General features: G+C 36.9%; 1 protein-coding gene across 2 annotated transcripts in view; it reads left to right on the forward strand.

Annotated features, from left to right (window-relative positions):
* The window catches only part of baf (barrier to autointegration factor), a 39,811-nt gene extending 18,885 nt beyond the window's left edge, over nt 1–20,926 (forward strand). For both annotated transcript variants that reach the window (XM_083124909.1, XM_083124908.1), the window contains exons 2-3: nt 13,772–13,905; nt 16,098–20,926. In XM_083124909.1, coding sequence (XP_082981035.1) covers nt 13,780–13,905; nt 16,098–16,244 — 273 coding nt within the window. In that variant the 5' untranslated portion in view covers nt 13,772–13,779 and the 3' untranslated portion in view covers nt 16,245–20,926. The remainder of the gene's footprint in view (nt 1–13,771; nt 13,906–16,097) is intronic.
* The last annotated feature ends 4,910 nt before the right edge of the window (nt 20,927–25,836 follow it).

Consider the following 25,836-nt stretch of genomic DNA (forward strand, 5'->3'; position numbering starts at 1 on the left):
AACTCCTTTCATTCAATTTAGCATATACGGACAACATCGGGTTTTCTCGATGAAAGAAAATACACGAAATTCTTTTAATTTTAACCTTCCACGTCCTGCATTCCACTTCTTTCTTCAAGATTCCATGTTGAATTGCAAATTCCACGGCATCTTCCACACCCGGCAACAACTTCACGACGCATCCTCCACACGTCATCTTGTAAAAGCAGCAATAGCGCGTATTGTGCTCTCGTGCAGAAAACAAATGGTGGCAGCAGCAATAGCACGTCGGAAATAGATTTTCGTAGAAAACCACATGCATTAGCATTAACCCATCAGGTCCCAGTGATCTCATATGAGATCACCTAACAAAACTGACATTTTAGTAAATATTTTGCAATAATTTTTTATAAATGCTCTTTCATATCTTTTTCAAAGGTCCATGAATTGTGTATAATGTAAATATAATTTACTAGTTTCTACTAAGACAATGGTTTTTAGTGTTCAAAAATTTCATTCTATTAAGTTTCACAGAAGGGTTACCGAGAATTTTTGTTATTCATTGTTAATGTGGTATACTGACGTATTTCTGCTTTTATTTTATCGTCAGTAGTTTGAAGTATATATAAAGCAATTTTGGTCATTCTATATTAAAAACATCCTAGATATTTCCTCGCCAAGAAAACGGTGATCTCATATGAGATCACTGGGACTTCGACATTTCGGAACTGGCAACAATGATGTTTGGTTTATCATACTCCGCAGTTGTTTTCGTCGAACGATTAGCAACACGTACTGCTGCGTTTATGTACACAGCCAGCTGTTGCATTTATTGTTGGTGATTGTTCGAAGAACAATGTCGTGTTTTTCTCACATACAAGCATGTACAATTGACGAAATAAGGGCTATCCTAAGTGATCTTAGTGAAAACGAATCAGTTAGTGATACCGAAGTTGTCGTTCTTCTGCCGGACAAAGTAGATTGTCTTACTGATGAAGATGAAGGTGACGATGATGAGATTGGTGCAGCTAATGTCAGTGAGGTGCCAGGGCCACTAGAAGTGTGTTATACCCATTCTGTTAACAGAGATCATGCTGGTACGTGCAATGAAGAAGAGGAAGTCAATGAAGATGGTTCTAATGCAGTTTTAGGGGATCCAGTTCAATCATTATACCTAGATGGCTCAGCTGTTGAAAATGACGCAGTGCAAGTGAAGAAGAGGAAATGCGTTGACACCCTAACCTGTGCGAAGTGGAGGAAGTGCAGCCCCAATTATAATGATTTGCCACGTAAATCTGACATTGCATCACAGAAGGAGGCTGCATTAGTATCTCAGTGTAAGAATTTGTCTCCTGTAGAAATGTTTGAACTTTTTTTTTCTCCTGACTTGTTTGATCATATCGTACGTGAGACTGTCAAATATGCAACAACGTTTAAAAATGATACCGGTTTTGAGTGTAGTGTAGAAGAAATGAAGGTCTTCTTTGGCATTTTGTTATTTACAGGCTACCATAAGCTCCCAAACTTGAAACATTATTGGAGTGAAAAAGAAGACTGAAATCTGTTGTGCACTTCAATGATAACAGCAAACTAAGTGAATAGACAAATAAAAGAAATGATGACAGACTGACAACTCAAAAAACTGTTGACAAATCTTTTAAAATACGTCCCCTGCAAGACATACTGAACCGAAATTTCATGCAGTTCGGTGTCTTTCAGACTAAATTGTCCATAGACGAAATGATTGTAAACTATTTTGGGCACAACACGCTGAAGCAATTTATAAAAGGAAAACCTGTGCATTTTGGATACAAATTGTGGGCAATATGTGGTTCAAATGGGTACTGCTATAACTTTGAACTTTACCAAGGACGAAGAGACAATTATGATAAAACTCCTCTTGGACCAAGTGTTGTGGAGTCACTCTTGCTTACTACCATTGATGAACCAGAAGGGTATGAAGTCTATTTTGATAATTTCTTTACAACGTTTCCACTTCTGATTGAGTTAAAAGAAATAGGATTCCGAGCAAGTGGTACAGTTAGGGAGCAACAGATGCACAAGTGCCCAATTACAAATGTTAAGGATATGAAGAAGATGAAACGTGGGGATTTTGATTATCGTTTCGACAAGAACAATGACATTTTGGTTGTCAGGTGGAATGACAACAGTCCAGTTACTGTTGCCACAAACTTTGATACAGTGGAACCACTTGGTAATGTAGTTCGATATTCCAGGAAAGAGAAGCAAAGGATTACTGTGCGCCAGCCAAAACTAATCCGGAGTTACAACAAGGGAATGGGAGGGGTGGACCTCCATGACTGGTTGTGTGCAAAACATGCAGTAAGTGTTCGAGGGAAAAAATGGTACTGGCCTCTCGTGATTAGAGCTCTGGATATGGCAGTGGTAAACAGCTGGCTTATATATAGAACTGTTAACAAAAAAGAAATTTCGCAGGCAAGTGACATTGGCTCTTATAAAGCAACACCGCCCAATCGCTCTGTCATCAAGAGTCACTTCCAGGCTGGTTTCTCTAGCAGAAATACGCTTCGACAAGAAGGACCATTTGCTGACGAGAAGAGATCAACAACGACGATGCCAGAGGCAAGGTTGTTCTGGACGACCTCGTACTTATTGCATGAAGTGTAATGTTACCCTATGCGTGGAATGCAATGTGCCATATCATACCAAGTTGTAGACGTTTCAGTGAAGCTGGAAAATTTCTTTGATATTATTTCTAAAATGAATCTAATGTGTTAATTTACTTTGTCATAGATATACTGTATTGTATGACTTGTATTATTTTAAGACTTCAAATTACATCAAATATTGGGTAGATGAGGTATGAAAAATAACATTATAATATTCTTTTGTTACTATTCCAATTATTAATACCATAAATGTGCTACTAATTTGAATAAAATAAAAACAATAAAATTCTAAAATGCATAAAATAAAATTAATGTAAGTTGTCCTTTTGTAACAGTGTGCATGCGTGGGCGCGCATACTCACACGCACGAACGCACGCACACACCCCTACACGTGCGCACACACATACCCACACACTGTATATTATGCATAAAAATAAAATGTCAATATATATATATATATTGTGTTACATTTTCTATTTCTCATGTTTAACTTTAACCCCCGAAGTCCCAGTGATCTCATATGAGATCACCTACTCCCTAGGGAATAACGCATGTTCAAACAAAAAATTTCGATTAGGTAGCTCATATTCCATCTTCAGAAGTATATATACGAAAATAAATTAAAATCCAAGCAAAAAAAGTTCTCTGGGACTTCATGGGTTAAAATGGATCAAAACTACATTCCCGAACATCAACAACGCTACAGAAAATGATTTGCATAAGTACTTTCTCCTGTAAATTTGAAGAAATCCGTCTCTGGTATAGTAAAGTGTTACCAACCATGCATAATGTATAATTTCCACCGGTGACAAACACAATAGTAGGTATTTTTCAGTGCAGAAAGTTGAAACACTGCATACCCACAACATGAGTCAAGATGTGCCCGCCATATTGTGTGTTCCGGAAGTGAAGAAAGGAATAACAAAAAGCACTCTGAATGTGAAAAATTGCGTTTGTTTTCGTGTAAACAGCATAGTGGCACCTTGAACTATGTTCCGCAATTCACAATTGGTAAGTACGAACCATGCTAAACACAAAATATCCGATTTTAATGTGCCTCCGATCTATGAAACTGTTACCGAATACAACTGCTGACTGGTTGCATATATGTGCCCCAAGTTCTATATGGTATGCACTCGCAATTTTCATTTTTAGGCTTACGTTTGTTTCCCAGATCGTATCGAATCTCTGTGTTAATGCTGTAGGAGATAAGGTACCAGTTTCATAGATCGGACACACATTAAAATCTGATATTTTGTGTTTCGCATGGTTCGTACTTACCAATTGTGTATTGCGGAAGCCCAAGTTCCTTTTATTTTATTGCGATTTCATCATGCTACGAATGCAATTTTTGGTACTAATCTGATATTCCCCAGACAGATTTATTCATTTTTACAGAAGAAACTACTTACAGTAATAAGTTCCTGTAGCATTGTCTAACATCTGGAAGGTGCTTTTTTTTTTTTTTTGTGTTGTGGGAATGTTCCATAGCGGAAATTAAACCATTGACATATAACCCCACGAACCATTTCCAGTAAGGTTAGGTAAGGTAGGGTCACGTATAGGTTACAATAGTTAAAAATTTGTTCGAAAAAAAAAAAAAAACGTAGCCCCACGAACCATTGACAGATAGCCCCACAAACCATTTGCGGAAACGTACATTCTTCAGTTACAAAAACACTTTTTTAAAAAAAAAAAAAGAAAATTGCAATTACTTTCATCATAAAAACGTGAATGCACCTTCAAGAATGTTCCGCGAAGCATATGGGTAAGTATGAATGTCAAAAATTCACAAAACGAAAAAGTTATAGGTGTCCGGGGACTATCAGATTTTTACCCAATTTTTACATGGTTCGATTTCGATTTATGTCTGTTAACACATATTACGGAGTTTTTGCGATCACTTAATATTTTATTCAATATATGCTATCGTGGTTAGGTTAGGCAAGTTAGGTTTGGTTCCCTTAAGAGGGCGGTGGAGTTTGGCGAAGGTCACCGTGGAAAGCGCTTAAATTTAACATGGGCTTTTTTGCATTTTGTTGAATATAACGTTTTAGGACAAAAATTTGCCGGAAAACACGCAGTGGATGTGAACTTACTTTATGAAACTTTAAGTACATGACACATTTATGTAATTTCAGTTCGATAAATGTGCACAAATACCATTATTTTTTTTCAATTTCCCATAAGGAAATACGTAAATAAGCACAGAATGGTTATAGGATTTGTGGGTAGCACCAACGAAAATGGCCATTATGATGCATACTAACGTAATGCTCAATCCTTTTATGACTAAGCCAGGGAGGGCTTTTCTTTCAAAAGTCACTTGCACAGCCCAAAATGATTGTTTAAGAAAGTCATGTATTATCGACGGCGAAAGATACGGCCGCTTCAGCCGAATTTCATTCATCATAGTTCGCCACTTGGCCACAAGATGTCTCTGTTCGAAAATTGCCCCAGGCTGAAGGGAGGGCTGTTTCGCGTGGGTGTTTGAATCCTCTGCACAGCTGGGTTCCGTCCCCTCGTCAGAAGGTCCCGTAGCTGTCACAGCTTGATTTATTGCCTCTTTCCCAGGCAAGAAAGCAGGAAGGCCATGAGTTTGTGTATGTTTGAGTGTAGAGAAGCAGAGCATATTTACCGTGAATTGGAACCAGTGACACAGTAACTTTATCTCGATTCCTACCGCGAAGAACGTATTCAGGGGGGTCCAGGAGTCCCAACCTCCCCGCGAAAGACTTACCAAGTACAAAAATTAAATAATGAGATCATAAAGTAACTTCAATTAAGTAATGAATATAAGGTTGTTGTTTAGTCGCAATTTGTTTATTTCCGCAAAAATATTGGAAAGCAATACGACTTTGAATGACAGTACCAAAGAAGATTTATGCAAGAATTATTACTACTTATAATAACATGCAAAATATTACCAGGCATTTTACTTTCGTCAACTGGATCTAACATCATTTTTTCATACTCAATAAATATTATATTCTTTATCTATTTGACATTAATTTCCTTGCCAGGGCAGTTTCTATTTATTTACAAATTTTGCCGACCTTAACTACACGTAAGCTAGATAATGAATACGTGATGTTATACTGTATCACTGTTGTTATATCGCCTTCTTATCTATTAATGTAATAAAAATAGATTAATTATTTTAATATAATTATACTTATTTTAATTTAACATTATTAATATTATTATTTTGAGACATTACGTTAGGAAGCCCCTCCGAAATATATATCTCGATACGTGCCTGGTGTTCGATTTGAATGAAATGTAGAAAAGGCGGGGAGGGTGGTAGCGCTTCCTCTTTTTACATTTCGATAGTATTACCTCACATGTAGTACTTTGTGAGTCAACGATGCAGGTAGGAAATACGTGTACACACACACACACACACACACACACATAATTGATGATTCGCAAAGGAACTTCGTTAAATTCCCATGCTTGTTCCGCTCACAAATCACATCCTCTCCAAATTACAATAGCCTACTATCGTTGTTGCTTACATATGTGTGTGTGTGTGTGGTTCCTAGAACTTCACTATTTCCAAACATAAACTTGATGATCGATGTGACTCTTACAAAACATTTGTTTTTGGAGTGGAAGGATCATGAAAAGGTCTACTGTTTCTTTGCAAATCTTCAATTAATCTAAAATTTAGTATAAAAACATAATTTTGGCTGACTTGCTAACTTGAGATTTAAAGACAAATTATTAATTTGAATTCTTCATTAACAATAACAAAAGTGACATAAAATGTAGAAGGACAAGACTCCTGGCTTGATTGAGAATTACATTAGAGATGTACAGGTTAGGAAAGGGGAGGGAGAATTCCGTCTTCTTCCTCTTCAGCGCGAACCCTGCCTCCTACATTCTACATGTCCATTCAAAATGTCTTCTTAGTTTCAGATATTTTTGCCTCCCCTATAGCGTAATGGTAAAGATGACCCTCGTAATGTCAAAAGGTCCCGAGTTTGGTACCTGGTGGACGCCCAATAGTTCAATCCCACTATAAATGTAGGTCCAGTCCCGATTAGCCTATCTATACATAAAGAAGACTTACAGAAACTCAAACTCAAGATACTCAAACGACCGGCATAGGGTTGACGGCGCTTGGTACAGTGAAAGAGCTCCCCTTTGCCAAATTAAAATTAGGAAACAAAAACTCATCTTCAGAGGTTCCCTCACTTTTTCGCCCTTAGATGGCAGCTGCTGATAAGGGATGAGCATCCCCCCCCCAAAAATAAAATTCTGCCTACGGGCCTGCTGTCCTGCATCGTGACCGTCCGGTCCAAGGCGTCATGCTTTGGGCTCTCCAGCTACGGGACGCGCGCAGGTTCGAGTCTCCTGGAAGAAGCGTAACAACTTTTCTCCTGATATTTCGGCCAGTCAAACTCGCGGCCCACGAGCCGCATGTAGGCCCCAGCATCTGTTAATGCGGCCCGCCTTGGCCCCACTTAACACTTCATGCTTGAAATTATCTATACATTTGTAGTTATCCCGTTTTCTCTTTTCTCGTGATACAAGACCAGACTCATCCAAACTTGAACACATTGACCAATTTTCCCTACACAGGTATACACTCCATTATAGAGTAGGTGTTGTGTCAACTAAGCAAGCTGATGGACATGTTACTTCTGAAGTACGAAAATATCTTGCCAGCTGGGGGAGGGCAGCGTGCATACTTTCTGTCGCCTATGAGTTTGTTTCTTGATTTTCAAGGATTTACCTGGAAGAAAAGTCAGTTTCTGTAAAAGTTTCAGGGAACCATATGGCTGCCCAAACTTCGTGGGAGTAAGAAAGGACTATAGAAGAGGAATGTAGATTTTTCAAGTGAAATTCTTACTTTTGTTGTGAAGTGAATAGTGAAAAGCATAGAAAATTTGTACCCTGATAAAGTTTATTCATTCAGAAGTATTTCTATATCACGAAATAAATTTGCCAACCTCTGTGGAGGAGTGGTTAGCACAGCCCGTTGCGACACCAGAGGTTGCGGGTTCGAATCCTGGCCTGAGCATGGGTGTTCTTTGTATGTGTCTCTTCATCAATTTCATCATACAATTACTCATCCTCATCGTCGCCATTAGCCAAACGTGGCAGAAAAGCAACGCTAATAAAAAAAAATATTAAAAAATCAGAAATACAGTTGAGGAGAGGATTGATAACTTAGTCAACGAACAATTGAAAGCAGAAATTGTTCGTGTTGTTGCCTTTTCGCTCACAATATGTGAAATTACGAACGTCTGCGAGCTAGCTGGGTTAGCTCCCTTCATTCGTGGATGCGATTCTCATCTCGATATGACAGTAAAACTACTTGAATGATTCCTCCCCGTGACACAAGGGCTGATATTTTGAAGGAAGTGGAGGTCATTTTGCAAAGTTACAGTCTTCCGTTATATTAAAACTTTTTTAATAAAGTTATAATTTGTCCTTCTCAACTTCTCAGGAATACCATGAATGGCAGGAATATTTGTCCACAGTAAAAATACTACGTGATGAATTTGGAAACAGGTTTCAAGACTTCAGAGGGTGCGAAGGGCAATATTCTTGTTCTGCTCTGCTCCCTTTTCTTTTGATGATGCGTGTGCAAGTCCTGCCTTCGAATGGAACTTATTGAATTGCAGTGCAACTCGTATTGAAAAATAAATGTCGCGAGGTGGGCTATCCTTGATTTTTCTCATATCTCCCATAGGAGTATCCTCGAATAAGCTATTTTGCTGAAGAAATTTTATTAATTTTGGTTTTACTTGCCTTGGTGAAAAGTTGTTTTCCATAATGGAAGATTAATGAAACAGCCGAGCCGAATGATCAAGAATGACTGACAAAATATTTGTTGTTTGCATTAAGAGTTTCATGCTCACAAAAAACTTACTGCAGACTTTTGAGAAGCTTGTTAAAAAAAACTGTCAAATCTGTGCGAAACGAAACTATAATTGCACACAAACAGTTTCTTGCAAAAAGTTTTTCACAATTGTAACCAATTTATACTCGAAAGTAACATGTAAAATACTATAACCATGAAAAAATATGGGGGGAGGTCTATATATAATTTACATATCGATGCTGCAATAACAATCACTGGAATCCGGCACCGTTGGGTTGAACCACTTAGTTCTGGACTTCAAGGTGTTGGGGTTCTAGATGTGTGACCCGGATAGTTTTGACATTATCGTTATGCGGCCCTACTCACGAATTGAGTTTGACATGGCTGGTCTTTAGGACCTGTTGAGGAGATTGGGGTAACCTTCAACAACGGCTGGGGGGTTCGTCGTGCTGACCACACGTCACCCTGTAACTGGTTGGTGTATTAGTGAGGCCGGCCCTTGTGAGTGAGTGAGTGAGTGAGTAGGCCCTTGCCTTCACGGGCTGTTGCGCCACGGGTTTACTTACATATATTGGCGTAAGGTGTGGGCTCACAGCGGCTCGACCTCTCCTCGAAATTCTGTCAATTTATTTTGACCAATTCACTGGGGATTTTTTAAGAGTGCTTTGTAACACGTATAGTGCTCATCTCGAAGATCATACTATTGTTAGTTGGACTGAAATTTCAGTTTGAAACCAATCAATCGAATCCAGGCCTGGGCATGGGGGGGGGGGGTGTTCTTTCATCAATTTCATATCATCACTCATTCCCTCCCATCTTCGCGAATAGTAAGAAGTGGCAGAAAGGCGAAGTAAAATAGACCAAACAGATCAACCTTGGCCCAGTATATCTGCTGTGAACTCAACGATGAGAACTGCACGAAGGGACTTGGAAGATTATAGTCTCGCTCCCATCCATCTCGAATTATTATCAGCACTGTTCGTAGTAGTTAAAATAATAACTGTTACTATTGTTTGTGCTTATTACTATTAGATACAAATTTTGTATCAACACGAAACCCCCTACAAAAAAAAGAAAGTAAATGGCGACTAGTATGCCTCTGCCTTGTTATCACTGCCACTGGTATGCTATACATTTACACAGCGTACTTTCAATTAGTTATTCTTACTTGATTCGTCGTTACTTTCAACTGATAATCTCTACCTCCTTCTTTACTCTCAATTTATAATCTCAACCGCACAAAGAGAAATTCTACATAATTATAGCAGCCACTGTAATCAACAAAATTTATTCAGTCCAAATCTCATTTGTGAAGGTCCTGACTGTCTGCTGTGGCCAGCCAGCAGTGAATATTTTGCCAGTGGAGAAATCTTGAAAGAAGCCGAAACCAGAATGAAATGAAACAGATGGTGCCTTTTCGCAGCGGTCACGAAGGGGAGGGGGTGGTGAAGGCAGGGGGGAAACATGGTGGCAAGTCTTTCCACCATGGGGGGGAGGTCCTCTGCCCTCCGGCCTGTGCTCTTCCTCTAGTTTAGGACACAACAGAGAAAAATTGCTAGTTCACTGATATGTCGCTAGGTGTCTCTGTATCGCATCGGGCCAGGAAACTACTTTCATGCCAACCTCCAGCCCACTCTTAACATTAAAACAGTCCCTAAATGCATTCTACTAAGGTTCCGATTTACTTCTACATTCATTCCCACGCTTCTACGAAATTTACTGTTGCTTGTCGACGGAGAATATCTGGTCCATGAGAAGTGCGTAAGGTAATTTTGAAGTTGTTGTTTTTTTTTCAATATAAATAACTTTTTTCGAGTCCAAACAGCGCTCATTACTTTAAGGAAGGTTCAAATTTCGTGTGACAATGATTTACAAAATTCTACGATAATTAGTGTTTGTGCTAGGAGAAATCATAAAACAATCTGAACCGTTACCGTGATTCAACCTTCTCTACCGAAAAATACCTACTATTGTGTTCGTCACCGGTGGAAATTATACATTATGCACAGGTAGCTGACGTATAGCCTGGGTAGCTGACTGATAGCCCCACGAACCATACAGGGATAGCCCCATGAACCATTCACGGATAGCCCCACGAACCATTTCCGATAAGGTTAGGTTTGGTTACATTAGGCAAGCATAGTAAAAAAAGGGGGAGTTTAAAACACTGACAGGGGCTTACGTCATCAAACGTACACAGCATCCGGTTGTCGTAGGGCAAGCAAATGAAAGCAATGGCAATTGTGCGTCGGTGAGATATTTCTCTTGAAAAATACATGATTTCCCGGTCAAATATATTGCACGATGAAAGAAAATACCTCGACGAACGTTGTAAACCTTGGAAAAACTCATTTCCGGAAGTAGTATGTATGAAACTGTTACCGAGATAAATATTTCCTTATTCTATTTTTTTTTTAACTACAATCATGCAATAAGTATTTTATGAACCAAACTTCTGATTTCTGAATGTCAAACTCATAATTTTATGTGCCTCTGTTCTACATCATATGAATGTATATATGTGCATGCTACAGAAACCTAATGTTGATCTGGAGGCCTAAATTCTGATTTTAATAACTTTCTATTCATGTCTGTTAACATACTATTTCATTGGCTTAGTGATTGCTTTCAACATGTTTTCGGGAGAATGGGTTTTCCCTTCCATATACTCCTATATACGTATGTATGTGTATTTGTTTGCTACCAGCCATTTATTTACTTCCATCTTCGATACAGACTGCTGCTGTTACTACGTCATACGATGTGAGGTGCAAAGAGGTATTGACCCTAAATATTGTTGTTAAGTTAGGTGTTTCCGGTTAAGTGCTCTTAGAATTAAAATTTTGGCTCTAAATACTTTCAGCATTTCATCATATAACATCTAATCTGAAGCACAGAACTATGGGTACTACTTTACTATAGGGGTGACACCTATAAATAATTTATTTTGCACCTTTTTACATTGCTAACGTATTATTCTGCATTACGGAACATTTCTTTAGGTGAAATAATGTCTATTTCTTACATTTACAAGTACTTACTGTTACTTGGTATTTCGATTCTGTAGCACACATTATGGCCATAGCATACTGGTACATCACTCGTTGTGAGTGTGTTTTGTCGATTTATGCAGTGTTGCAACCTTGTTCACCGGAAAATACCTACTTTCGTGCCCGGGTTTTAAATTATGCTAATACCTAGCAAACCATTGACTTTAGCCTCACAAACCATTCACGTTAGCCCCACAAACCATTTTCCATAAGGTTAGGTTAGGCAAGCATAGTTAAAAAAAAATAATTAAAAATTAAAAATACTCTACACGTCATGTTATAGTGAAAACACTGCGAGTTTGAAACACTGACTATGGGGTTTACGTCATCCTACACACAGAACATTGTGCTCTTGTGCAGAAAGCAAATGGGGGCAGCAGAAATAGCATGTCGGACAGAGATTTTCTCAGAAAACAACATGCATTCGCATTAAAATGGATCAAAACTAGATTCACAAACTTCCACAACACTACAGAAAATAATATGTATAAGCATAATGTGAAATTACATTATCAGTTAATAATATGATATAATTTTTTTCACTGTTGCTAGCCGAATTTTAAAATTAGTAGCGATATGATGCAGTCAGCCATATATATTGAATAGTTATTCATGTTGTTACCAGTTGAGGGTACTTTAGTATTATATGGGCTACCTCATTTCATTTAACCTAACAAACAAGTTCAGTGCCTTTTTTGTTTGTTAGGTTAGGTTAAATGAAATGAGTATAATACTGTATAATACTAAACTACCCAGTTGAGGTTAGTGCAAGAATTAATTGCTTTTAATCCAATCTTTATTAATTAAATGGATTCATGGCTTTTTTTAGACCATATTTGCCCCAAAATACCTGGCTCCTGAGAGAAAGAGGCTGGTGCTTGAATTAGTTCTAGTTTTTTTTAACTTATAGTGGAAAGGAACGTTGATTACCTGTAAGTTCTCGGGACAACACCTCTCACTCGTTTATTTCGTCATTTTTGACATTCATACTTACCTATTGTGCATTGCGAGACATTCTTTAAGGTGGGATTTGGGCCTCCCCTATGGTGCAGTAGTAGCATGATTGCCTTGTAATCAAGGGGTCCTGGGTTTGATACCCGGTGGAGGCACAAGTGGTTCAGACCCCACTTTAAACTGTAGGTCCGGTCCCGATTAGCCTTACTGTGCATAAAGTGGACTTAACACAGCGGCTCAAACCAATTTAAGGTGGGATTTTGCTTTTCTCGCGAAAATAATTTCAATTTCTGACATTAAGAGTAATTATTGTTCTTCCTTTTTTCGCTTCCGTAACACACAATATGGCGGGCACAGCTTGACTAGCGTTGTGGAATTCAGTGTTTCTAACTTTCTTAACCGGTAAATGCACCACAGACCATTCACCCATAGCCCCACAAACCATTCACGGTAAGGTTAGAGGTTAGGCAAATAGTGAAAATTTGGGGTCGTAGTAATATCAGGAATGTATATTTCGTTTTTTCATCTTCTTGCAAAATAACAGCGTGGTTGGAAACACTGACAGGAGGTTACATCATCAACATCCGGTTCACGTAGAGGAAGAATGGCAATTGTGCGTCGGAGATATATTTCTCTTCAAAAATACATGAATTCCCGGTCCAATAGATTCAACGATGAAAGAAAATACCTCCACGAACTTTCAAAATGCCACATTTCGGAAAGTAGTTTCTTCTGTGAAATTGAAGAAATGTGTTGTCTGGAGATCATACAGTTACCGAAGGTTGGAAGTTCCAACATGAAATAGTTACTAAAAAGGAGAAAATTAATTGTCTATATTTCACACTATTTATCCTATGGATTTAGTAGAGTTGTAATACAAGCAAAAGGTTTTTTCTTCATTTAGTGGCCGCGGTGGCTCAGTCGGTAACGCGTCTGACTACCATGCTAAAGGTCCCGGGTTCGATCCCCGGCCGGTTCAAATCCGGGAACTTTTCTAACGATGGAAGCGGCCCCGGTGCCCACATAGCGTCAAATAACATGGGTACCTGGGGGAAACCCTGGGGGATAAAGGCGGTCAGGGGCATGATGCTGATCACATCACCCCCACTCACGACCGGATCAAGAAAGTGTGGGGCGTTTCCCCCACACCCCCTATACGTCTTAACGGCATGGTGCTATGCACAGGGGAGCACTTTACTTTTAGTGTCATTTAGCAGTAGAACTCCATCATGTCTGGTTATTAATATTTACAGTTAATTTTTATTGTGTTGGTTGATGCCCTTTTCTTTGTTCCTTCCAGAAGTCACAATGACAAGCACCTCACAAAAGCACCGCAACTTTGTTGCAGAGCCCATGGGAAACAAACCAGTGACAGACTTGGCTGGCATTGGGGAGGTGCTGGGGAATAGGCTCGAGAAACAAGGATTTGACAAGGTAATGGATTACAGCGTTCCCACCGACTTGGAAAATTCCAGGAAAATGGAGCATTTTTCGTACTTTGTAGAATTTGAGAATGAGAATAAATCATACTTTTTTCTTGAACCTACTTCATGATAGGAGAAGACATTCAAAATATGTTTTTCTTTACGCTTTATTTTCGTTCACTTATTTTGAGCAATGTACAGTGGGATCCATGAGTATTACCGTGCAAATTGTCCATCACCATGTTCGTCCACTTTATTTGACCCGATAAGAGCTTCAAGAATGAAAAGAAAACTCACAACATGCTGTTGACAACTTCTGCACCAGCGTACATAAAAATCCATCGTTTAAAAAGACACAGGATGTAAGAGAAAAATTAATGAAAATAGTCATGGACAATTTGCATGGTAATACTCATAGATCCCACTGTACAATAAACTTTATTTTCTTGAATTGCAAGTGCATGTTTGTAAAAACAGAATAGTCTGGAGATTTATTTTAAAATGCCTGGAAAGGTCAGGGGATACCATGGTGGCCCTGTGTCTACTGTACCCCTCGAAAAATTATGTCGAATTTGTTGCAAGTGAAATATTGCATTGTTCTATGCAAAATAAAATGAGTTCCAGGGTGCAGAAACCACAAATAAGCAAGATCTTTGAATCCAAAGTATGGGCCACGTAAGTAAGAAATTCTCCCATCTTGGAGTACTTTCACCTTTTTTTCAGTTGTAAAAGCTGGTTGTATGCACACGTGCAAATGATAATGCCCAAACTTAGCACTCTGTACTTGACAAAAATGCCTCCTAACCTAACAATGTATTAAGTAATTTATGTACATACAACCATGCCTTTTCACAAAATAGTTCCTCACAAATTAATCCTTTTCTGCATCTCTCTCTGAAGTTAATTCTTACTTTCACTATTTTAAAGGCATTCTTCACCCTTCTGTACAACTTATAAACTGTGGTTTCTGTGGAAAATGGATTTAACTAACTAACTCTCTAAGCATTCCTAAACCTGAAGGTTTATGGCTGCAGCCTTCCATTTGTCCCTATCCTGGGCAAGATCAATTCAATCTTTTCCATCCTACAGGTCTATTACCATCAGGTTTCCCAACAAGAATCCTGTAAACTCTTCTTTCCTCTCCCATTTGTGCACATGTTTTATTCCACATGCAGGTTGATGTGTGATTTATTTCATCATCTTTCTGGCAGGCAGGAAGTGATATTTTAAAACAATGAATAATTTGTGGAGAATAAATTATCTTCTTCCGCATACCTGCCAAACTGAAAAATGCATTTAGGTACAATCCAGATGCTGTTAATTGTGTGCCTATTTGACATTTGTAACCATTCACACAATTTTTCAACTGAAGTATTTATTTTTCTTGTATTTGTGGTTACTCCATCAGACACTTTTTCTGTTTGAAAGGATAAATAGCAAAAAATACATGCAAGCAAAACTCAACTGAAGTGACTAGATCACTGTATTGTGAGCCAAATTCTATTGGCTTAATTCATTGATTAGAGAGACATGTTTCTAGTGAATAAAAGATCAACATTTCGGTACAGAAAATGAGTAAATTTTGGGATCAAAAGCAGAATATAAAATGGCATTCTGGTGTTAAATTGGTGAATATAACCCTGATTTTAAAAACTACAATTATTACCCAAAGGAAACATTTCTCTTCTAATAGCACATTTATGTAGTTATCAGAGTATTAAGTGTAAAGGAGCCAATTTTTGCTTCTCAAATATTTACAGCAGAATTAATATTTTTTTTGTGATGTGCATACCTTGCAGGATAATTCTGCTTCAGAAAGTGTCGCGTCGGTAATTAAACTGTAAATTTTGTGTTTAAAAGTTTATTTGCATTTTGCAGTTTATCTTGTGAAAATCCACCTCACAACTTTCAAAAACATGAAAAATAAACATTACATTGTGTTATTTTACATTCGTGTTTCCATAGAAATTTTAGCTCGAATCAGGTGAAGCCACTGGCTCGGTTGCTCAGTCGTAGAGCAATTGCACGGTATGCCAGAGACCCAGGTTTGGATCCTGGTCGAGCCTACATTTTTTTCTGAAAATTCTACATAGTACATCTCCTGTGGGTACCAAATTTTCATATAATTCAGGTTTCCATCAAAAGCAAAATATGCATGCCCCTATCAATTATCATACATTACATAAAATGTTTTCTTTTCAGGCGTACGTGGTGTTGGGGCAGTTTCTTGTCCTCAAGAAGAATAAGGAGTTGTTTGTCGAATGGCTGAAGGACACGTGCAGTGCAAATGCCAAGCAGGCGAGCGATTGTTACCAGTGCCTCGCCGATTGGTGCGATGAATTCCTGTGATTCGTGAAGACTTTTCCCACATTTCTTACTTCTGGTGCCTGTCTTGAATGTATAGACCAATCATTTGATGCACGCGGGTTTGTGTGTAAATTTGTATTATAAACCCATGAAAATATTGTGATTTTCAATGCACGTGCCACTTACTAACAGGTCCACATCGAGATAAGCAAGTTTGGGGTGCTAGCATTTATGGTGGTGTGTTCTGTCAATCCACTGCAGTCTATATCCGTATGTTACATACTTTAGGCATTATTATATACCAGTATTTGTAAGACTTTTTGCAATTATTTGAGTGGGAAGTTTTTCTCAATAATTTCATCAGTTTGAATCACATTGTTTAAGTGAACTCAGTAAATGTTGTAATTATTTTTTCTTGTCTTGCTGTTTAATTCCTACAATCTCTGATCCTAATAGGATTTTTGTTGTGTACTAACAGAAGCACCGAGAAGGAAAAATAGGCTTACAACAAGAATATTGCAGTTGTTGTAGTGGAAAGTTAACTTTTTCAAAGTTTCAGCAGTTTTATTCACATTGTTTAGTGTAATAAGCTTATATATGTCAAGAGTTTCTTTTTCCTAAAGGCAGAGATCGCGTTGAATAGATTCGCCATTTCCTTGTGACTTTTCTGTCTAAATGACATAAACATGAATAAATATACTAGATATGGAACATTTAATTTTTTTTTCTGCAATGTGCAATTATTATATTATAAACTGTAAATTCCATATTTTTCACTTTTCAGAGCAGCAAGTGTGTTACAGTAGAAAGTAGTACATCGGGAGTGTGTAAAACTTTATTTTCTTTACATGATGCTAATAGGAATTTTGTTGTGTATGGCGGATGCATCAAAGAAAGGGCTTACAACGAATATTATTATAGGTTATGTTTTGTAGTGTGCAGCATTTGCTGCTGTTTATGCTTGTTAAAGAAATCAGGTAGCTGCTATTTTACAGTAAGGTTGTGCTTTTACTTTTCAGTGCATGTAGTCCTGTAATTACTGTGTAAAATTCTGCTATATTGTTTGCCTTTTGTATTAGCTAATGTACTTGATTTCACGGACATGATAGTTTTCAGTCTGGCAGATCAATAAGCTGATGCAACATTGATTTAAGTGATGTGATCAGTTGATAAGTGCACTTAAAACAGCCAGTTACTCAAAGTTAACCTGTAAACATGTCCAAATTATGCGGGTGAAAGTCCAAAATTGTATCGATCAAAGTGTTATTTCACGTACTTTAAATTTCCCGGTGAGAGTTCGGTCTGAATTCATAGCTATCACTTCCTTGAGGCCCGGCTGGACCTTTAACTGAAGCCTTTCTCAAATTTTCCTTCTAGAGCATTCACGTGACTCTTTGTGTGGTTTGCTTTCGTTGTCTAGGTATTTGCAATAGTTTAATAGGTTTGCATATCCACAGAACTATTGTGAATATCTAGAAATAGTGAAAGCAAACCATACAGAGATTCGTGTGAATGATGTAGAACATAGTTTCTCAACCCACTGCCAGGTCCTAAGGGAGCATTTGGTGGGTCGCGAGGTCAGGCTTGAAAATTTATTTACTGCATCTTAAAAACCTATTACATTTATTCATGATGGATGCGGTAAACACAGTTTAAAATTACTTATGTGAAATTTAGAAATTCTTATTTCCGCGTTGCACAATTTAAAGGTTAAATCCTATTAATTTCAAAGATCCTGTTTCTCCGTTCACTAACAGTACGGCATCTGACCTCCAGAAGGTGTTCCACAAGCACTTTTTCACTCAAAGACCTTGTATATGCAATCGACAGTGTAGGTTGTGCCATGAATTAACCTTAACCGATCAGAAAAATCATTTAGCAGTAGCAGCAATACTTTAAATCTGCTTTCCTTTTAATAAGTTGACCTTGAATACATTGCCTCGATGTAGCAAAAATTAAAATAAAATCCATCAAGTCTAAGCATCACAGTGCCATTGACAAGCAACTCGAACTTACTGCGAATAAGGAAGTTTTTTTATTATTATTTTTAACGCTGAAAGCTTATGTCTGACACATATCAGTCTTGCTTACTTCAGCGCATCAACAATCAGTTTCTTTAACGTCAACAATTGCATTTTATCGTGTTCGACATACTGCGTCAGTGTTCTTACATTTTTTCACATGGGACAAAATTTCCAATGTACATTAATTTTTCGCAGCAATGTCAAAAGGCTTTTTCTGTGGATAGCAGTGTTTTTTTTTCAACAAGCCCTCTTAAACGGTAATATTATCCAGGCTGCAAAAATGTAAACCAATAGCTACTGGTTAATCTTTTTTTGTTTTACATTTGCAACTTTTAAAAAGGTGAACGTTAGAAAAATGGACTATGTTATCTTCATTCTAACTACAAAAATACATGACATTATACTTACTTTTGTCAACAGCACACAGGCAGTATGGCAGGACTGATCTTCTCTCTGTAGTTACTAGATACTAGTATTTGAAGGCAGCAGAGAGGAGCCACTGTACGGATTGGCTAGCGTTGATGACGTCACTTGATAAAGAAAACGAAAGTATTGGTATTGCTGTATGCAAAACAGTAGACACGAAAATAAATTTCTTTCCACTTCGTTCAACATTTTACATTCTAATTGTTACTTTAAACACTAGGAACGCACAAATAAGGGTATATTTTTTTATTATAATGTTCACAAAAACATCATCTTATACACAATTACACATATGTATAGTCACACTTCACGTATATTCACAAAACATCGTCCTATACTATTCAAAGCTTTTTTTCAACTGACGTCAGCAGAGAGGAGTGACTGTACGGGATTTGCTAACTTTAATGACGTCACTCGATAAAGAAAACTAAAGTATTGCAATATGCAAGAGGCAAGACAGCAGACACACTAAAATCAATTTCAATTTCTTTCCACTTTGTTCGACATTTTACATTGTAATTGTTACTTCAAACACTAGGAACACACAATGTAAATGTTTGAAGATAAATTCTGTACACAAATTCGTTCTAACTACAAAAATACATAACATTATACTCACTTTTATGAGAAACCGCATGCAGGCAGTATGATCACTTACACAATCTCTCTCTCTGTAGTTATTCATGATACTAGTCTTTGAAGGCAGCAGAGAGGAGCTACATACGGATTGGCTAGCGTTGATGACGTCACTCGATAAAGAAAATGAAAGTATTGGTATTGCTATATGCAAAGCAGTAGACACGAAAATAAATTTCTTTCCATTTCATTCGACATTTTACATTCTAATTGTTACTTCAAACACTAGGAACGCACAAAATAAATTCTGTACACAAATAAGGGTATATTTTTTTATTATAATGCGAAAACTTGTTCATATTTTGCACGGCTTCAGAGTACCCAATACGTATTCATTAATATTATAATATTAATAAATATTTGAAGATTGTTATTAAAATGTTAAATTCGAAGAAGCATTGTATTTTGCACAGTTATCAATATTCATGGCACATGAACACTGGCGTATGCAGAAGAGGGGGTTGAAGGAGCTACACCCCTCTCACGCCGAAATTTTCAGACCAGACCTCCTGACCTGAGGAACTTCGAAATTAATAGGATTTAACCTGATAAGCTTACTATTCATTTTTCCGCATAACTTTTTTCCTGTATTGATTTCGCCACTCATCTGGTGGCTTCGTGGTGGCCAAACAAGTGGCGAAATCGACCACGGAAAAATTAATAGTAAGCTTATCAGAGTTAATTATCTACCTCCGCATAACTGCCAAACAGATATGTGTACATACAATGAGGATTTTACCTTTAAATTGTGCAACGCAGAAATAAGAAATTTCTAAATTTCGCGTAAGTAACTATTACATTTAAATTACTAAGATATATTGTTTTAACAATTTAAACTCAAGCAGTTTCGTACATAGTCTAAACTCTACATTTCCATTATTTGCATGTTAGCAAGAATATGATTCTAAACTGGGTGCACACCCCTACAAGTAATTCTGCTGGCGCCCGTGCTTACAGCATGAAGTGTAATATCCTTCAAGGTGGGTTCCGGACTGAAAAAGGTTGAGAACCAGTGCTCTAGAAGGAATTCTATTTTGGAATATATTTTTGAAAGGAGTGGAAAAAAGAAAAAAACAGAGGAGGTTCACTGGCATCTGTCTGTTTAGCCGAGCTGTAATAATGTGATCCCAAGTCTTCATTCTTGGTAGAAGTGTGTCAGATTAAGAATATAAATAACATTGTGCAATATTATTTTTTCCAATATTACAAGTTGCAAATTAATGCTTTATTTCATTACACCCCATGTGCTGTCTTCTGTTGTGCAAAGAATATACTAATTTTTCAATATCACATGTTTTGTACTTTGAATTCCTGTTTTGAGAATAAGAAATAACAGTTTAAAAAAATATTTTTTCAGAGTGATGTGTGTGTGTGGTAGTGTGTATGCAGAACATTGTTTAAATATGTGATCAGTGTTAAAGTAAAAAGATTACAATGCATTGTCAATGGCTAAAGAAAAATGTTACCTCTAATAATCTCCTTAACCACTTTTTTTGCCTTTAAAATATTTGCCATTCTTAATTTCTGAAACAGAATTATTTTATATTTTATTTAAAAAGAAAACTAATTTAGTTTTTTATTGTATGTAATTAAAAAGCGAAGTTGGATACAAATGTGAAATAAATAGCATTTCAGCAACCTGTGTTTTTTATGCAAATTTATGATTAGATCCTATGAAAAGCTGGCCAAGGTATCATCATTTCACCGTAGTGAAATCCCTGTAAAAAGTATATATGCCATGCTGTGTACTAGACATGTAACTAACTAACTCTCTAGCCTTCTTAAACCCGAAGGTTCATGACTGCAGCAACACAGGCCTTCCATCTGTCCCTATCCCTACCGATTTCCTTTAGGTCCATCTCAACGTTGTCCCTCCATCTTGGCCTTCCTACAGGTCTCTTACCATCAGGTTTCCCAACAAGAATCCTGTAAACTCCTCTTTCCTTTCCCATTCGTGCCACATGGCCTGCCCACCTAAGTCTTCTTGATTTAATCATTCTAATAATATCTGGACATGAATACAAATTATGTAGTTCTAAATTATGTAACCTTCTCCACTCACCTGTTTCCTCATCCCTTTTAGGTCCAAAGATTTTCCTAAGGATCTTATTTTCAAATACTCTCAATTTATGTTCCTCTTTCAATGTAAGGGACCAAGTTTCACATCCATATAATACTGCTGACAAAATGACGGTTTTGTATATTTTAACTTTTAGTTTCTTAGATATTAAACGAGAAGACAAAAGTTTATGAAGAGAGAAGTAACATGCATTTCCTGAATTAGCCTACTTTTTATTTCCTCTTTAATATAATTTTCATTTGTTAATATTACTCCCAAGTACTAGACATGTGAATTTCATAATTTTACCTCAAGTTCCCAGGTGAATGGTAATGGGCCACCGAAATCTTTCAGAGAGGGCCTTGCACAAAACAGTAATTGGCATGGGCGTTAGGAGGTGGGGGGGCTGAAGGGGTCAGTAGACACCCCCCTGGAAATTGACATTGTTCATATAAAGATAAAATAAAGCTGAAAGTTAGTTGTTGTTATTGTTATGAACAGAAATAAAGTTCTTTACTTAGCATTCCTACAGAATAATCAAAGTAAAAATGCATTGGATCGAAAACATTGAGTGAAAAATACAGGAACATTTATTTCATCCAAGGAACAAATGGGTTTCACAGTTTTCAAATTCTAATAATTACAATTGTATGTGAGAGGCCACTCAACACACTTTATAAAAAGAAATCCCTCTAACATTTAAAGCCTTTTCTTGAACGAGACTTGCAAAGGTTAATATCAAAATACATTCAGATACTAACTGCATAAAATGCAAAAGAAATAATGGAAAATAGTTGTGCTGGTATTTGTCTCTCCCCATTTACATAATAATAATTATTATTATTTCAAATAAAATTTATTTTTGTTATTTTATAATATTTATTATTGTATAACATTTATAACCGTGGTGGTAATAATACTTATTATTAGCCCCACCATCCCTGCAAAAATGATACTTTAACAGTTGACATCAAATGCAGTGACCACAATAAGTGCAAGAATTTTATCTTCTAATTCCTAGCGGTGTATTTTATGTTTATTTTTCCCTTTGCTACAGTAGTTTAAACAACTAGTTTTTAACGAAACTACTCCCTGGCAAATTAGGAAATCAAGCTTTCATTTTTAGAGAGAATTATTTAAGATTTTTTAGGTCATCAACTTCTGAGCCACACTTGTATGATATTCTCACCACCTAGTGAAAGTGAAATTATATACGTTTCCATCATGTAGTTTTATTTCAGTCACATCGATTCACATTAATTATCATAAGAGACTGACGGTTAAACTTGTGTATCCTATGGTTAACTTTATTCATTAGCGTGTACAGTAAAACCTCATTAATCCGGACTAATTGGGGGGATAAGTTGACCGGTTTAACGAAAAGTCCGGATTAAATGAAATAACCTAAAACAACAGTAGAAAGTGATTAAAACTCCATTTATAGCAACAAAACACGTTTATTATGGTATATTTAAAGGGCATAGGCCTAAATACACCTTACAGTACAGTACAAAGTCTGCGGGGAAACAGAATTTCATCAGTGGTTGACTGCCTTTTCTTTGGGAAGTTCTCTTGAAAACCTTGCATTCTGTTTTTTTTTTCCTTTTGCCTGTCCGGATTAAGCAAAGTCTGGCTTATCAGGATCCGGATTAACAAGGTTTTACTGTACTTTCAACTTTAGTTTCATTTACGTTTATTCATGTAATTTGACCAGTGAGTTTACTACTGTCAAATACTTCTGATTTCATATGACTGGGAACACAATGTGGAGATGGTCCACCAGTCTAATCAGTTTTAACCTCACAAATATGTGAAGATATAGCTGCAAAACCACCCTGCTGCAAATTACATTGAATCAAGAGTAGCGTTGGTTGAGATATCATTCAGATGATATATCACGATATTGAAGAAATATCATCCAGGCAATATCAACTGGGCAATATATCGTCATGATATTTTAGTGATATTTATCATGCCAGCAATATATCGTCATGATTAGGGCTGAGCCGATGTATCGGTTGGAATTCATCTACCAATACCAGCCGATACTTTTTCTGCATTTTGGTCTTTCGTGGAGTTTAATTATCCTTGAAATTCTGCAAAATTCAAACTTTATTTTGCATGAAAAACTGTATTTTTTGATTACATAACATCCATTTTAATATTATGATGTAATTTTTGAATATTCTAAACCAAATTTCTTGGTAAATTCATGCATACCATTGGAGAAGAATACACACCAATATTGATCAATAGTTTGAACAAATTCTAATTATTGCAATTTTCAAGTATCGGTATCGTTAAGAGTATTGGCATCAGTATCGGTTCAAAGTGGTATCGACTCAGCCCTAGTCATGATATTTGGCGATATATCATCATGATATTTTAGTGATATATATCATGTCAAGTGATATACCTTGGATACCCTGGACAACTGACAATTTCAACCTGGCAACTGTGATGTCTTGGTGTAATATTGCCGTATTTTCATTAGCCATTGATTTTTTTTACTGGTGCCTAGCTCCGAAGATTTTTCGAGCACTGGATATACCATCACGATATTTGGTGGTATATATTGTGGAGACTATATCTTGCCAATATCACGATATAGAAAAAAAAGTATCATATCATCCATCCCTAATCAAGAGTCTGTGCAAAATATTCTTGTGACAAGACAAGATTGGTTGTGAATTGTTTTAAGTCCACTTTATGCATAGAAAGGCTAATCGGGACTTGACCTTCAGATAGAAGTGGGATCTGAACCACTATGTGCCTCCACCAGGTATCGAACCTGGGACCCGTGACAAGAGTGGTGATGTATCTAAAGGGACACTTTGGAGTATGAAGGGTATTTCAGCAACGGCATTACAGTAAGAAATAAATTTTGTGATTAAATCTTGAAATTATGAATATTTTAAATCATTCAAAGTATTGGCTTTATTTAGTTGGAATCAGTAAAACTACGGTGAAAGTGGTATTAACTTAGCCTATGTACAGGGTCCAGCAATCCATATCTACCATTTTAAAATATTTCTTATGGTAATACGAGGGTTATTTTTTAAATAAGGTCTGTTTTGCAATAAAAAGGAAGCAAATGTTTTTCAAAAAAGCAATATATTTTCTGAATTTACATACACTTCTCTATTTTTCTACATAATTTCCTTACCGGTTTAAACATTTATCGTAACGAACTATTGAGTTTTTGGATATCCTCGTCATAGAACTCTGCCGCCTGTGATGATAGCCAGTTACTCACGGTCGTTTTCACTTCTTCATCAGTGTCTAAATGCTTGCCGCCCAGGAAGGTCTTCAGATGGCAGAAGAGGTGGTAGTTGCTAGGTGCAAGGTCTGTTTGTGAATACCATTTGAAATTGCATTCAAGAGTGAATGAGTGTGCGAGCAGACTCCTGGCATTCTTTGAGCAGCATCATGGCAACTGTGTTGTGGGATAGGCAGGGTGTTTTGTTAGTGGACTTTTTGCCGCAAGGAACAACAATTAACTCAGCTTCCGTGAGTAACTGGCTATCCTCACAGGCGACAGTTCTATGAAGAGGGCATCCAAAAACTCTTAGTTTGTTACGATAAATGTTTGAACTGGCAAGGAAATTATGTAGAAAAATAGAGAATTGCATGTAAATTCAGAAAATAAATGGTTTCTTGAAAAACATTTATTTACTTCGTTTTTATTGCAAAATGGACCTTACTTAAAAAATAACCCTCGTACAATATGGCAGCCTTGGACAAAAAACATACGAGGGAAACAGAGATGATTAAATACAAATTCTTGAGGTACATAAAGTACAAAGAAGAGAAAGTGTACCCTAAATTCACTCCATACCCTGAGATTGTATCGCAGTTTAACATCAAAAAAGTTGAAGAAAAGTTTATTCTAAATTTGATGAGCACACTATATAAAATTGTAAAGAACAAAATATAGTATGGGGTTGGTATCTGCATTAGTATATTGTGTACCTCAAATGACAACCAGACCGAAACCCGGGTTGTTTCATGTACCAAAATCTAGAACAAATTTTGTCAAGATATCTCCGATGTGGAAAATGTGGAAAAATTAGAATGAAGTGGTAGCAAATGATTCAAGCATCGATATAAACAGTATTTCACTTCAATGATTCAAAAGAGCCTTACTGGATCAGTGGAGGAAGGAGTGAAGGGTTCGCCTGTATAGTAATTACTAAAACAATTTATGTCATGCACAAAATGTATGTATGCCTCAATGGAACAATGTTCTGTGGCATCATTTGTTTAATAAATAAATAAATACAACTATTATAAAGCAAGATAGTGGTAATTGATAGAAAAAAATTATGCCATTTGTAACACAATAGCACAATGCTGTTCACTTAGTCTTATTTTTTCAAAATGACATCAGGTCACCATTCCGTGTTGTACACTCAGAGTCGACAAACAAAATTACCCATTCCAGACACCAGCATTGTGGGTGGAATTGCCTGAACTCATGTACTAATTC

This window comes from Lepisma saccharinum, chromosome 7 (genome assembly GCF_977018435.1).
Source record: "Lepisma saccharinum chromosome 7, izLepSacc3.1, whole genome shotgun sequence".
In the NCBI taxonomy this organism is placed as follows: Eukaryota; Metazoa; Arthropoda; class Insecta; order Zygentoma; family Lepismatidae; genus Lepisma; species Lepisma saccharinum.